General features: G+C 32.0%; 2 protein-coding genes across 4 annotated transcripts; one reads left to right on the top strand and one right to left on the bottom strand.

Annotated features, from left to right (window-relative positions):
* The first annotated feature begins 5,722 nt into the window (after nt 1-5,722).
* LOC123212991 (glucan endo-1,3-beta-glucosidase 3) lies at nt 5,723-13,226 on the top strand. Of its 3 annotated transcripts, XM_044632286.1 has the most exons (5): nt 5,729-5,895; nt 5,980-6,069; nt 8,495-9,748; nt 10,171-10,198; nt 10,273-10,827. In XM_044632286.1, exons 2-5 carry the CDS (start codon nt 6,006-6,008, stop codon nt 10,430-10,432), a joined length of 1,506 nt encoding a protein of 501 aa, XP_044488221.1. In that variant the 5' UTR covers nt 5,729-5,895; nt 5,980-6,005; the 3' UTR covers nt 10,433-10,827. The 3 variants fall into 3 exon arrangements, with proteins under 3 accessions (XP_044488222.1, XP_044488221.1, XP_044488220.1); XM_044632287.1 differs by lacking the exon at nt 10,273-10,827 and adding an exon at nt 13,085-13,226 and having other exon boundaries at nt 5,723-6,069; XM_044632285.1 differs by having other exon boundaries at nt 5,730-6,069.
* A 683-nt stretch (nt 13,227-13,909) lies between these two features.
* LOC123213242 (F-box protein SKIP28) lies at nt 13,910-15,638 on the bottom strand. The gene is made up of 2 exons (XM_044632635.1): nt 15,201-15,638; nt 13,910-14,556 (listed from the first exon to the last, which is right to left on the bottom strand). Exons 1-2 carry the CDS (start codon nt 15,636-15,638, stop codon nt 13,951-13,953), a joined length of 1,044 nt encoding a protein of 347 aa, XP_044488570.1. The 3' UTR covers nt 13,910-13,950.
* Nucleotides 15,639-16,171: the final 533 nt, after the last annotated feature.

The following is a 16,171-nucleotide window of genomic DNA, read 5'->3' as shown; positions in this document are numbered from 1 at the left end:
AATAAAATTAATCACTTTAATAAAAAATAATAATTTTACCCGTTTAAATATTATTATTCCTACAATTTTTCTATTTTTGAAAATAAGGAATGTGAAATATTTTCCGGAGCAATTTTAAAGTACAATAGTAAAAACTTATTATTAGAAAAATAAAATAAAAATATTTCCACGGTTTTTTATTATTTTTATACGAAAACAATATTGAATTTCAAACAAACATATTTTTCAAATATTAATATATAATTCAAAATTTTAAATAAAGTTTTAAAAAATTAATTTCAAATTATAAATCAAACACTTCTTTAAACACATTTGATTTAATTTGAGTCTAAATAAGTATTAACTCTAGTTCAAATATAAAATAGTCAATTCGAGATCAAAATTAAGTTTAACTCACTCAATTAACAATGAGTTCGTCGGAAAAGTAATTAGTCAGAAAAGTAATTAGCGAAGAAGAAAAAAAGTTATCGAGATGAAAAATAAAAGTTGATAAATATAATTTGTCAACAATTTTTTGATAACTTAATAAAGTTAAATCAGAGTTATTCTTATTCAAACTCAACTCTTTTAAGTTGAAAATTGAACAAATTCAATTTATGTTAAACTCTAATTACATAATGAATTCTAATTCGATAAAAAGAGATTGAGAAATAAGAACATGGAGGAAAGATTATGCATGTAGTCGTTTGAATACTTATTTAAAAAATTATGTGTACTAATTTTTTAATCTTAATTGAATTTTTTAAATATTACATCATAATATAATTAGATATTTTAAATTAAATATGAAATAATATTTAATTATATAATAGCACATAATCTAAATTTTAATTGAATATTCAAAAATTCAATTATATAATATTATTGGATAAAAATGATATTTTTGTTCCACTATAATTTTAAGGCCAAAGGTCTTATTTCCACCTGAAGATTGATATTTTTCCAAATTTTCGTTCTTTTAATTTTAAAAAAAACTTTTTTATCTATTTATGAACTGTTAAATTTGTTAGTTTTAAGAGTGAAATAATTATTTTATCAATAATATTAAAAATAAATTAAAATTTTATCTTATTTTCCTTTTTAAACTCTAAAATATAATAATTTCCCTTTTAGACCAGATTAAAAAAAAAAAACATTTTTCTTTTACTCTTTACTCTCTGACCGCTACTCCAGTGTTATCTCTAGCGGTCTCTCATTTCCAACACTTTCTCTCCCTTTGGCATCGGTCTCTCTCTCTTTATCTCTCCCTTTGACAGCCCATTAAAGCCACAAAGATGAAGAGCCTTGTCTTGAATTTCAAAAGACTCACTTACCTTCTCACATAAACCAATTCAGTTACATGACGCATTACCTAGTTGATGTATGTCCCACTAATTGGACAACCTATGTAAACTACAAGAATCCAAAGTACACATAATTGATATTGCCTATATTCCGCTAAAAGTAAGCAAATTTCATGTGTATTAATTAAGAGTAACAATATATATATACATAATATATACAAACTTATGTACAAAAAATAACATAACCTCATTTTGAACTCTATCTTTATAGGAATTTTGATAGATCTTCAAGAAAGGCTCGATGTTAAATTGTTTTGTGTCAACCTTTAGTTTTGGTATGCTATCCTTGCCCATTGGACAAGATGAACTTAAGTTGTTTATGATACCTTATTTGTAAGTCTGTTGTGTGTGTGTTTTTTTTTGTTTAATATAATTTTACTTATCCAAAAAAAGAATAATATGTTATTATGTAATTGGATAGTATTTTATCTTTAATTCAAAATCACTCAATAACATAATAATATATTATTATTTGTGTATAAGTTTATGTTTATTATTTGCACACATAGTTTTGTTGATTAATTAATTAAGGAAAAAAACCCACTCATTCTATAAATCAAATCATGATTGCTTAATACGTAGAGGTATTGCTTATTGAGTACATTATATGCATAAACAATAAGTAAAAAACTCACAAACGATGATTTGTTATCATGTGATTGAGTGTTATTTTATCTTTAATTTGAAATCACTTAATCACATGGTAACATATCATCACTTATGCATATAATTTTATTGTTGCTTATTTTTACTTAAAATCAGGTTTTTAGTGTGAGATACTGTAAATAAGGGTGTAAAAGTCAAGTTGAGCCAATTCATGATTGGCTAGAGCTCAACTCAGTTACCTAGGAAGAGTATAAACTCGTTGAGTTGGTGAGATTTTGGTTTAAACTCAAAACAACTTTGATTTATTCGAGTTCTATTTAAAAAATACATTTAACCCCTTATTTTTAAATTACTCTTTTAACCTTGCAATTTATATATTTAATAATAACTTTCTCTATTTAAAGCATAAAAATAAAAATTTTGGGTGTGAGTGTAAGATTTAATAGTTTTTAGTTTATTAATATTTTTACTTAAGTCCAGTTATAAGCTTACAAAGTCATTGAGTTGGGCACCCACAAACCAAAGCTCAGTTCAAAAATTGAACTTAAGCTCAACTTAACATTAGCAAAGCTCAACTTGTGTCGAGTCAATCTCAAGTTGATTGCGAGCAACTTGTTTCGACCTACTTCCTAATTGTAAAGTGAGAGTTAAATATTGAAAGATGTAGGGCCTTATATTAGGGTTTTGTTGCTAAATTACAGTTTTATTGCAAAATCTTAATTATAATTATTTATTATTAACTTACCTATAAAAACATTTGATTGAGTAATATAATTATTTATTTTTTTCTCATTTTAAATTTAAATTACTTAATCACGTATTATTATGTATAAGTTAATAACAAAAATATTTATATGCTTAATACTACTCTAATTTATTGGATTTATCATTACCCAAAGTGCCCCACTAAATAATGCAAATTAGTGCTTTCTTTTTATTTTTTTTAAATGAGAAAAATTGATCATACAAAATAAGTGAACCTTCAAATTTAGTGATCGATATTAAATAGATGAACCCTTGAATCTAATGATCAATAACCAAATAAGTAGAATCTCGAGTCTAGTGATTAATTTCATAATTAGGATTGAATATAAACTGAACCGAGCCAGAATACCTTTTAACTTAAGTTCAGTTCGAATATAAAATAACTCAGTTTGGGATTGTCGAGCCAATATTAAAGTCGATTTGAGTTTGATTTAAATGAAAATATTTCAATTTAAGTTTGATTTTGAGTTCAATTTGAATTTATAGTTTAAATACATTACTCAAATATGCAGCTTAGATTTATTATTCAAATTTGTGACTTATCGATAAAATAACGTTATTTAACAATTACTTAACATAATTTAAATAGAGTCATGAGCGAAGTTCAAATCAAATTAAACTATCTACTTAGCTCGCTAGTGAAATTGAATTGAACTTTTTTTAACTCGAATTTAAAACGAATCAAATCTCTTAATTCGAATTTGATACAAATTCAAATTAAACGAATTAGAATCAAACCAAATCTAATCGAGCCAACTTTTGATCTCAAGCTAATTTTATTCGAATTTAATATATTTATAATTACTATATCATATAAATCTAAAAATTAATTTTAAAATAAAACTGGAGAGAATTTATACCTTTACTTCCATAATCCAGCTAGCATTACATTTCAATAAAACTATGTATACCTATTTTTGGTATACAATTTGTATATACAGATGAGATGTTATTATGTGATTGAATATTTATTTATCATGTGATTGAATATTTCTTTATCATATGATGACACATGTTTTAAAATTATCTAATTACATGATGACACATGTTTTAAAATTATCTAATTACATGATGACACATGTTTTAAAATTATCTAATTACATGATGACACATTACTGTATATATAAATTATGTATCAAAAATGGGTACACATAACATTGCTAATTACATTTTAACACACCTTTCCTTTAGTAGGCTTGCAATAGGACCTCCCTCGTGAGGATAATCTTATCCCTCAACGGTTATAACCTTATCCCCCATGAGTGTGGAGCTACGCTCTGTCCTTGTCCCGAATAAGAAAAAAGAAAAACCCAAACAAACAATTCTAAACCACGTTCACAATATGACCGTTGAGTCCAGAAGTGCCACGTCAGCTCCCCTCTGCTATTCTCCTCGTAGACAGTGACTCGAACCCTGCATTAACTGACCCCAGCCCCGTACAAGAACAACACTAACACCAAAATGATTAAAGACAAAGCCTGATTCGCCTAAGCAACTTTATTTTCTGCGGTACGCCTCAATGCTTACTGTGGTACTTTGTTCAATCTCACCCGTTCGATTTCTGAAGCACAAAATCTTCATCAAAATCTAGCCGTTGTGCGCTCTTAAATAAAGTCATGCGCATCGGAGGCTGTGATTTCCATCAATAAGAGAGCGCGTGCCTGATACACGAGCAACATGATAGATCAGATTATACAATCAGATTAAAATAAGTTTTAACTCAATTAAAGAAGGGTCTTCTTCAGGTGCACTAAAGCTAAACTATCGAGCCCGATTAACCGTTGGATTTAAATCAGTTTGAAACAAGTTTGGTGATAGATAAGTTTGAACTGAAGCTTAAAGATTTTATATTATTAAACTGAATTTAAATTAATTTATTAAACTCATAAATATGTAAATATTTGATTTAAATAAATTAAAATAATATTATATTTAATTAATATATACTAAATCAATATTATTTTAAATTTCAATTAAATTTAAGATTAATTTTTTTCAAATTGAATCATATTTTATTTGGTATAAAATAAGTTGATTCAAAATTAAATATAATTAAATTTGAATATATTTATATTTATCACAATACTAAAAAAGATAAAATAATATTTAATTATATATATATAATTAAATATTATTTTATTTTTAATTTATAATTATTTAATTATATAATAATATATATAAATATATATTTATATATTAAAATTTATTAAAGAAGATAATATAACCTCATTATTTCTAGCTAATTTATTTTTCTTAATGATGATCTTTGTCGGTTTGGTCAAATACAAATGGCTGGTACACCGTCACAAAGGTGCAATTTGGTCCAACCCATCCACCAAAATGCAATCGAACAATTTTGATTGGCGGATTTTTTTTTTAATATTTTGAAAGAGAAAATAATGTTTACATTTCCGCGATCATTCATATTTTTTCAATAAAATTTAGTTTAAAGTGACAAATTATTTATTATATATTTAATTGCTCGAAAATTATTTGCCGAACGTGAGTGGGATATAATAATTTACTCACCAATACAACTATTTATCTCTATACATAATTAAGTAATTGAATAATATATAATTATATATTATTTAAATAATTAATTAAAATATAACATTAAATATACATAATATTATTTTCTACATATATATAATATTTTAAATTAAAAAATATATATCTTAAATAAATATATATATTTTTTGTAATAAATAAATTTATTTAAGTTAGATCATTATTTTTTTAGATCGAATTAGTTATATCAAATAAAATAAATTTTAGATATAATAATCAATTTTACAACCGTATAAATTAAGAGTTTGATTTTAATATTTTATTAAATTAAATTAAATATTTATATTTTTATATATAAATTTTTTTATCACTTAAATTATAATCAGGTAAAAAAATAAATGTACATATTAATTAAATTTCAGTTAAATTTTGAATAAGCTGAATAAATATTTAATTATGGTGGCCTGAGTGAGAACGTCCGGATTCTCTTACAAGACAAAACTCCGTGTCTTTTCAAGTTTCAACTAAACTAAACTCCGTCAGTTTGAGTTCACTACTAGGAACTTCAACTTCCAGCCCACCTCAAAAGAAGCTAAAACTTTTCTCACTCTTGATTCTTTTTCATTTTCCTTTCTGGGGTTTTGGGTTTCCTCTAGATTTCCTTTACGAGGTTTTAAACAAATTTTTAAATTCTGAGCTCGTTTTGCTTACTTCTCTAAACCTTCATAAATATTACTATTATTGTTTGTTGCAGAAAAGAAACAAGAAGATTCATTACAAATGGCTTTGATTCTTCTTATTCTTTTTCTTCACTTATCAGTCTCCGCCGTCTCCGCTGATGAAGGTCAGTTTCTTTCAGCTTGTAGTTGGTTTTATTATGCGCGTTTCGTTTGTTTTGTTTGGTTATCTTGTGGGTTTTTCTTATCTTTGTGAATAAGCTTGAAAGTTCTAAACTTGGTTGTGTTTTTATTTGAAAATTTTGATTTGAATCTTCTGGTATAATTTGTCTTTGTTGTGGTTGTTTATTTACAGATTTTATGTGCTTTTCTTCCCCCAGATTTCATGAGTGATTTCCTTTGTCATTAATGTGTTTATTATAAGAAGAAATGGAGAGGTTTGAACATCGGAGTTTGTATCAAAATTCCTGTCTTTGATTTGTTTGGTCAAATTACTCTGTTGTCATCATGGTAAAATTCTGTAATTTGGACCTTTTTCTTTGCTTTATTTAATGGGAATCTCAGCCATTTTGCTTCCCAGCTCATGTGGCAGTCCTTTACCTGACTAAATCTGTAGAATATTATCTTTTAGGACTCAAATGCCCTTGAGCTAAGGGTGTATTTATGTCAACTGTTTAATCTTATCCATGAATACTTCTAAGTAGGGATGGCAATGGGGAGGGGCGGGGAGGGGATATCAATCCCCGTCCCCGTCCCCGTAGGGGATATCAATCCCCGTCCCCGCCCCGTCCCCGTTGCGGGGATAAAAAATAATCCCCATCCTCTCCCCGCGAAGGAAAATCCCCTCCCCATCCCCTCCCCGTCCCCGCAGGAAAAAATCCCCTCCCCATCCCCGCCCCGTCCCCGTGGGGAAAAATCCCCGCCCCGTCCCCGTGGGGAAAAATCCCCTCCCCATCCCCGCCCCGCCCCGTCCCCGCGGGGAAAAATCCCCTCCCCATACCCATAAATATAAATTTTAATTTTTTTATATATTTCAATAAATAAAATAAATCATATTTTTCCAAACTATCATTTGCTACAAGAGCTATAAAATATTCTTTGTTATTTTAGTTCAAATATAAAGTTTTTATAAAATCTAACAATATGCAATAATCAATCTCTTCATTAGTAGCTCTTCATGTATGTGATTTAGGGTAATTTTATAATAACATTAAATTTAACACTTTTCATTCACTTCAATTGATTTTATTAAGTTTATAATTTATTATTTTTTGTGTGTAAAACCTAGTGGATTGACTAACTAAGTTTTGAAGTTGAAATAAAATTAATTTGGTGCATTTACATTTTATGATAATGAAATTCTAGGTTTTTTTAATATATTATATTAATAGTTTAGAAATTAGTAAAAACTAATAATTGATAATTCAAAAATTAGTAAAATTAAAGTTATAATTTTAATAAATCATAATGTAAAATTTTCTAAAACTTAATAGTTTATAAATTATTATATTAATATATTAGATTTAGGGGGAGGGGAGGGGAGGGGAGGGGCGGGGACGCATGTATCCCCGTCCCCGATTACGGGGATTTTTTTTATCCCCATCCCCGCCCCTTTTCCCGTTTTTATCGGGGAATCCCCTCCCCGTTAGGGTCGGGGAGGGTCGAGGCCCCTAAAATCGGGTCCAAATTGCCATCCCTACTTCTAAGGGTGGTGTTGTCATTTCATTGTTTGCAAGATGACATTCTTGTTGAGTTGGTCTTCTGTATTATATGTCTAAAACCATCACCTTCCCAGCTGTGTTACCAATTCTCAGGGACATGGTTAAATCAGAGAAACAACCTAACGCTCATAAAAAAAATATGTGGCCTTCAAAAAGGGCCAAGTTTAGGAGGTGCTACTAATGTCTGTGTGTGTGTGTGTATATATATATATATATTATCTTTTTGTATTTTAAATTACATACATTGCATATCACTCTATATTGAATATCACATCTACCTGAAAATGACTTTAATTAGTCATGAATAAACATGAGATGTTTAGGTAGCAGTTGATGAAAATTACTACTGAATGAAAACACTTTAAGAGTAAATGGTCCCAAAGGCTGAAGTACTAAATGATTGAAACCTTTATCTTATCTGCATTTGGGTTCAAGAGTTATGGTACTTGCTTTGTTTGGGATTATGCATTTTGTGCTCATTTCATGGTGTATAAAGTTTTTAAGAGTAGTTGCACTATGGTTATAAGTTTTCCATGTTGAAGTTGTTATGTGCTAGCACAGTGCTTGTGCCTTGTACTTGTGATGGACCTTGTGTCCATATCCTTCTTGCTAGGCGACATGGGTAATGACACATTTTGACACCTCTTTGGTTAATTGGAAAATAGATAACTATACACAGGAAAAGCAAAATATTCCATGCTTCGGTATTTGCTTTCATTTGCAGCATGCCTGTTTGTTTTGTGCACATTTTTTTTTTTCATGGCTTCTAAGACCAAGTATATTATGGTCATCGATATTGTAATGCTCTTCCTAGATGGAACAAGGATAATTTGCTTGTCATAACTTGCTCCCTTATTGTAACTTCTTGCAGATGCCTTCATTGGTGTGAACATTGGTACAGACCTTTCAGACATGCCAAGCCCAACTCAGGTAGTGGCCCTCCTCAAGGCTCAGAATCTTAGACATGTCAGGCTCTATGATGCTGACCAAGCCATGCTTCGTGCCCTTGCCAATACTGGAATCCAAGTGACTGTTTCTGTTCCCAATGATCAGCTCCTTGGTATTGGTCAGTCCAATGCCACTGCAGCCAACTGGGTTGCTCGCAATGTTATAGCTCATGTCCCTGCCACCAACATCACTGTCATTGCTGTTGGATCCGAAGTCCTCACAGTGCTCCCGAATGCAGGTCCAGTCTTAGTCTCTGCTTTGAAGTATATCCATTCCGCCCTAGTTGCCTCTAATCTTGATGGCCAAATTAAAGTCTCTACCCCACATTCTTCTTCTATCATACTTGACTCCTTTCCTCCATCTCAAGCTTTCTTTAATCGCTCCTGGGATCCAGTCATGGTTCCGCTGCTAAAATTTTTGCAGTCCACCAGTTCTTCCCTTATGCTCAATGTATATCCATATTATGATTACATGCAATCTAATGGTGTAATTCCATTGGACTATGCTCTTTTCCGCCCCCTCCCTCCTAATAAGGAAGCAGTGGATGCTAACACTCTTTTACATTATACTAATGTCTTTGATGCTATCGTTGATGCTGCATATTTTGCAATGTCTGATCTAAACTTTACCAATATCCCAATTGTCGTGCTGGAGTCTGGCTGGCCTTCAAAGGGTGACTCATCTGAACCAGATGCAACAATTGATAATGCTAACACATACAACAGTAACTTGATCAGGCATGTGCTTAATAACACAGGAACACCTAAACACCCTGGGATTGCAGTCAGCACCTATATTTATGAGCTTTACAATGAAGATACGAGACCTGGATCAGTCTCTGAGAAGAACTGGGGGCTTTTTGATGCCAGTGGAGTACCAGTATATGTCTTACATTTGACAGGTGCTGGGACTGTTTTGGCTAATGACACTACAAACCAAACCTTTTGTGTTGCAAAGGATGGTGCTGACCGGAAGATGCTACAGGCAGCACTTGATTGGGCTTGTGGTCCTGGAAAAGTTGATTGTTCAGTGTTATTGCAAGGTCAGCCATGTTATGAGCCAGATAATGTGATTTCACATTCAACATATGCTTTCAATGCTTATTTTCAACAAATGGGTAAATCTCCTGGGACCTGTGATTTTAAAGGGGTGGCTACCATCACTACAACAGATCCAAGTAAGTAACCACGGCATTGCATGTAAAGCATAGTATTTTTAAAAATGGATTAACTAGGGAGCATTGATGGTATTCTCAAAGAGTGTCTTCTCTGTGGGAAAAGTTATCACATCTCCACATTAAAAGCAGTAGCCAGACTTGTGTTTCATTGTTGTTACCTGATAATTTAACATATATAAGTTTGCTTGGAGTCATGTGATCAATTTAGTGCATAATTGAAAAACACAACATTGTCAAATTTTTTCGAGAAATTCTATTAAGGATTCATGCTGGTTTTCTGAATAGATATTCTTGTTTTTTCTGTTCATTAGAAATAGATGCATGCAAACATACTGTTATTCTTCATGAATTATCTTCTATGATTTGTTCTTTTATTCCTTGCTAACATCTATCTATTTTCTTATGTTGTTTATTTCTCTCAGGTCATGGTTCTTGTATATTTCCTGGAAGGTATACATTAAAGCTTTGCTATGTTAATACTGTGTCCCCTTGTCAATTTTCTCTTACACTGGTTTTTCCTGTAGTAATGGAAGAAATGGCACTATATCAACAAATGGAACATCACTGGCTCCCTCATCAAATTCAACAGCTTCTGGATGCCCTTCACAGTGCTTCCATGGTGGTAACATTGTCACAAACTCGGTGATTATTGGAATATTACTTGTGAGTGCAGTTTTCTTGTAGAAATACACACTGGAGATTTGCGCATCTCTCTGCTGGGCAGTGGAATCTCACAGAACATTCAGTCTTGTTTCTGTTGGGAACCTGCAGTACACCCAATTTTGTTCCTCCCAAAAGGAGATCTAGGGTGGCAAATTTAATCAAAAATGCGGCGACAACTGCTAGTATTTCTCAAACAAGTTCATTGGATATTGTTGTAACTATCTTGTTAGGCTTAATTTGATTGTATTCTTTGATCAGGATTTCTGAGGTGTGCATTTTTACCTGTAGCATGATTGTTCATATGGTCAAACAGACATTACCAAATTGAACTTTTTCTGTAAGATTAAGCAATATGGTCTCATTTAAATGAATAAAACTATACGTATATATAAATTTCTACAAACTGAAGAAAGTAATACTCTATGTACAGACAAATTATATAAATTTACTCATACAATTTGATATAATAACATTTGAGTGGATGATGTAATTGTTTATTTTTTTCTTATTTCAAAATCTCTAAATTAGATACTATCATGTTAAATTATCTAAATAAATTTATATAACGTTAATGTGTTCGTATTAATTTGCCAATGCTATTCTCGCAATTATCACAAATGTGAAAGCCAGTGGAGCCAGGAGAAACTCTCTGCAGGTAGGCAGGCTGCTTACAATAAGGCTTGTTACAGAAATCACATTTTGGAAGATGAAGCCAACAAACTGATCACAATATATCCACACAAACAGCCTCTTCTTCCTCATCATAATCCACACATGCACAACACTGGGCACACCTTGAATGCAAACGCAGCAGCTCTTGCATTCCCCGTACCATTTGCTATTCTTGTCCTTGATATTGCACTGAACCTTTGAACACTCAAAAACAACCCTCACTTGGTTGCTCCTCGGACACAATTCAACATCAATTCTCCGGTAACACAATGAATACAGAAACATTCCGTATAACACAATGAAAAGATTATACAACAATCCACAGACATAAAAGAAACAAAAAATCAAACAGCAGGAATCAAAGTATGCAAAATTGCTTGATACCCTTTACTCTATACACTGAAATGGCAAATTCAAACACCAACAATCAAAGCTGAAAACTTGGAAGAAGAACATTATAAAAGAGTCAATCTTGAACCAGAATTTTATTTATTTATTTATTTATTTTTACCTTCTTGAGAGCAAGAGCAAGGTCTTTACTGTCAAGCTTTTGAGGCATAGAGTCAAGGTGGTCATGCGCGCATTTGAAGGCTTTGTGTTGTAGAGGAAGGGGCATATCAGAGGCTTTGACACAAACATTAAACCGACCTAGACACGTCAATTGGGCCGGGTTGAATGGAGGCCTGGCCCGAAACACGAGAAAAAGCCCGAGCACGACGAAGCCCGGCCCAGTACTGTAGCGGGCCGGGCCAGGCCCATGGGCTTACTAGGCCGGGCCTTGGGCTTTAATATTAAACCCAACGGAGGCCCGGCCCGACACGACACTGTTTATATATATTTTAAATTTTTTTCAGTATTCTGCCGCAAGGCAGTAGAAGCTGCTGCCTTGCGGCAGAAGCAAGAATTTGCTTCTGCCAAATGGCAGAAGGTGAAAATAAGAAAATGTTTGAGGCTGCAAATTCTCCATATGTATTTACGATTTTGTTGCATAACTTTGAATTGCATTTTTATTGGCTTTGGCCCTTTTGATATATAGATATAAAAAATATATATATATATTTTTTATTTTGAAAAAGAAAAAAAGAATTAAGATTTATACAAAGATGTACGGTTTTGGTAGGTTGTTTTGTTGAAATTATTGATGATTGATTGAAGATGTATGTGTTCCAATAATCAGTCTAAATTAAGATTGTTGATTTCACATGCTAAAATAAGAGAGAAAACGATTTTGCACAGAATGCATGTATGCTTCTAGATAATACATCTAGATTCAATTTATGAATGCGAAAATTTATAAGATCAATAAAACTCTATATATATATATAAAAGTATGTAAATAAGGTTAAAGATAATGTATTATTATATAAGTTAATAATTTTAAATTAATAATAAAATAATATTTAATTATATAATAATATTATTTATATATCCAAAATTACGTATACGTAACATTGTTCAGACAAAAATTAACAGCATGGTTAGGCTTTCCTTTTCACGAAATTTATAATATTTTTTATCATGTAACCACGGTATTCCTCCGCCATAAGTGAGGGATTATAAATAAAATATTCGGGGTATTGTCCTCGATTTTAATAATTAAAAAATAATTTGTGTTTAAAAATTTTAATTAAAACTTTTTTTAAATATTTAATAAGGCCCGACCCGGCCCATTTAATAAGGCCCGACCCATTTAATAAAGCCCGGCCCGGCCCATTTTAAAGCATGTTAGTATATGGGCCGTGCTTTGGGCCTTGATATTTTAAAGGGCCGGCCCGAAGGCCCGTTACTGTTTGGCCTCGGGCCCGGCCCATTAGCCCAACGGGCCGAGCTGAAGTCAGCCCGGCCCGGTCCATTGACGTCTCTAAACCGCCCGTTCTGATCCTGTTGCTCTTTGGCTTTCTTCTTCTGAATTAAACTGTTCAAGAACTTGCTTCTTCTCTCCATCTCCTTTGCAGCCTCCCTTTTTTCAACAGTAACTTTATCTTGCTTTAGAAATAGCAGTATATCAACAAATGGAACATCACTGGCTCCTTCATCAAATTCAACAGCTTCCGGATGCCCTTCACAGCACTTCTATGGTGGTAACTTTTTCACAAACTCAGTGATTATCGGAGTACTACTTGTAAGTGTAGTTTTCTTGTAGAAGTACACATTGGAAATTTGCGCTGCTCTCTGCCGGGCAATGGAATCTTTCACAACATTCAGTCTCGTTTCTGTCGGAAACCTGCAGTACACCCATTTTGTTCCTCCCAAAAGGAGATTTAGGGTGACAAAATTAATCAAAACTGCGGCTAGTAGTTCTCTAATGAGTTCATTGGATTTTGTACAAAACAGACCAAAAGATTTGTTCAGGATTTTTGTTGTAACTATCCTGCTAGGCTTAATTTGCTTGTATTCTGTGAACAGGATTTCTGAAGTGTGCATTTTAACCTGTAGCATGACTGTTCATATGGTCACTAAGACAATACCAAATCAAATTTTCTCTATAGATTAAGCCATATATTCTTATTTAAAAGGATAAAACAAACAAATTGTACAAATTTATACAAACTGAAATAGGAGTAATACAATATTTATAAATAAATTATACAAACTTATTTATACAATCTAATATGATAATATCTAATTGAATGATATGATTATTCACTTTTTCTCTCATTTCAAAATACCCAATCAAAAGCTATCATATAAGCTTGTATAAATAAGTTTGTACAATTTATTTATGCATGTAATTTTATTTTTGAGGTAGTAGTTTGTGATTAAGTAATATGGTTGTTTTTTGTTTTCTCACTTTAAAATTACCTAATTAGATACAATCACATCAGGTTTATGAAGAAGTTTGTATGTCCAGTATTACCCCATTTAAATTAGTCAATGACATAGAAATCCTGGCTCTCATCCTGGCATACATCACAAAGAAAGCCACTGGAGCCAGGAGAAACAGTCCGCAGATAGGCATGCTTTTTACAATAAGGCTTGTTACAGAAATCACATTTTGGAAGATGAAGCCAACAGACTGAGCACAATATATCCATACAAGCAGCCTCTTCTTGCTCGTCATAATCCATACATGCACCACACTGACCACACCTTGGAATGCAAACACAGCAGCCCCTGCATTCCCTGAACCATTTGCTCTTGTCCTTTCTATTACACAGCATCTTTGAACACTCAAAAACAACCCTCACTTGGTTGCACCTTGGACACATTTCAACATCTATTCTCCGGCAGCTCGCAGGCAAAGGCAATGACGAAGGATTTCTGTATTCGTGATACAGCAGGGGCTGATTCTGATTCTTGGGGTCTGATGGCCTCAGTTTGAGATGTGAGTGAAGTATCTCAAGGTGTTCTTTTTTGATGCTGTAAATTCCAGTTACTTGTAAGCTTTTTAGGGTGTGGTTTTGCTTGGAAAAAATTTCCACAGCTTTTATGATTCCTTCAGGGGTTAAGCCAATGCATCCTGGAATGTGAAGCTGAACAAAAGTAGTAAAAAGGAGTAAATAATTATCAGAAGAAATAAAAATGCCCACCGAGAAAATGAGGGAAAACAAAATGTTAGAAAATTTTCTAAATGTAGACAAACATTGATATTGTTTTGGGAAAACAAAATATTAGAAAATTTCTAGAATGTAGGCAAACATTGATATTGTTTTAATTTGATAAAATCTCGATAAATATATAGTATAGTGAATTAAGTCCTATAGGCATACTTTGATCAATTTTGTTGAATGTGCCGTACACTTTAAAAGTTATGATAATAGAAGCGTGGTTTATTGAGTTTATTAAGTCTTTGATGAACACACGATTATTCATTCATCAAAATATCGTCACTTTGGGAACACATGGGAAAGAAAAACCAGTTTCACCTTGACAACTGATCAAATTCAGAATGGATTCCGCATGAGTTATGACACATCAGGTTTGTCTAAATTCTTAACACTTTTGATTTCATGTATGCTATGGCAGTATGTATAATAATTTGTTGTAATTCAATTGATTAATTGCATGAATATAATGTATAAATTTATGTAAATAATCTGACACAAAATACCCACCAAGAAAATGGAAAAAAAACCCTAAAATTCAGTAAAAAAAAGTTGAAGATCAAAATTTATACCGTGTTGATAAGAGGGTTATTTTGGACGACATGAAGGAGAGCGGAATCAGTGATCTTCATACAGTTGATCAAGCCCAAAGCTGTGAGCTTTCCCTTCATTTTCAAAGAAAGTTTCACCAAAATCTCATCAGAAAGTCGCCAATTCAGAGGCCTCTGCACGACGAGCCATTGAAGGACGTCGTTCTCTATTGCGTGTCTCAGTGACTTGCAGACTTCACTCATGATGAGAAGCTCGTATAAAGTAAGATAAGTTAAGACAACAAACAAAGCTTCATGAGGAGGTCCTGCAACGGCTGCTTCTTCTAAATGGTGAGAACGGATAATTGACATCTTCTCCAAGGAATTTTCAATGACTGCGAGCTCCAATTTTTGCTCCGTTTCTGAAGTTTCCATGAGCACTTTCTTAAGTTTCAGAAATGAATTATAGTAGGAATGCATATAGCTACAGGGGCTTGATCTTGAATATCTTGACTTTCTTGCTCGGTAAGAAAGTTGGCCAATCGTTTTACATCTGAGGGCCCACTGCTTCAAAGACTCAAACAGCTGCCACTCACGGTTCGGCTCGGCTCTAGTTTAAGCCGTTTGAGTTCAACTTTACCATTGGCCGGATTGATGTGCTCACGGGTTTATAGTTTGATTCGGATAAAATATCTAACTCATAGTTATTAGTATCATATGATATATGATACATATTTTATAATATAATATGATATGATATATGTATAAAATGATACGTATCATAAAGTATATCAAATTAATATGATACAAAAAATGTTTCATATAATATGATACATATTATCAATATAGATCGATATATTCTTTGGAAAAAATGATAATGTAATAAAAATATATATGAGAAATTTTAAATTTTCAAATATGTTTATGATATTTTTCAAAATGATGATATGTCAATTAAATTATTTTATTTTTTAAAAACTATATCATACGATATGATACAATATTTAATGCAT

The sequence above is a fragment of the Mangifera indica genome, chromosome 4, assembly GCF_011075055.1.
Source record: "Mangifera indica cultivar Alphonso chromosome 4, CATAS_Mindica_2.1, whole genome shotgun sequence".
Classification (NCBI taxonomy): Eukaryota; Viridiplantae; Streptophyta; class Magnoliopsida; order Sapindales; family Anacardiaceae; genus Mangifera; species Mangifera indica.
The sequence above is the reverse complement of the archived record's forward strand: the minus strand, read 5'-3'. Positions and strand labels throughout refer to the sequence as shown.

What these genes read in the sequence shown, in the direction of transcription:
- LOC123212991 (XM_044632286.1), top strand. Translation starts at nt 6,006, where the DNA reads ATGGCTTTGATTCTTCTTATTCTTTTTCTTCACTTATCAGTCTCCGCC. An exon ending in CGCCGTCTCCGCTGATGAAG is followed by an intron (nt 6,070 to 8,494) that starts GTCAGTTTCTTT and finishes AACTTCTTGCAG; the next exon opens with ATGCCTTCATTGGTGTGAAC. An exon ending in CATCACTACAACAGATCCAA is followed by an intron (nt 9,749 to 10,170) that starts GTAAGTAACCAC and finishes TATTTCTCTCAG; the next exon opens with GTCATGGTTCTTGTATATTT.
- LOC123213242 (XM_044632635.1), bottom strand. Translation starts at nt 15,638, where the DNA reads ATGCATTCCTACTATAATTCATTTCTGAAACTTAAGAAAGTGCTCATG. An exon ending in ATAACCCTCTTATCAACACG is followed by an intron (nt 14,557 to 15,200) that starts GTATAAATTTTG and finishes ACTTTTGTTCAG; the next exon opens with CTTCACATTCCAGGATGCAT.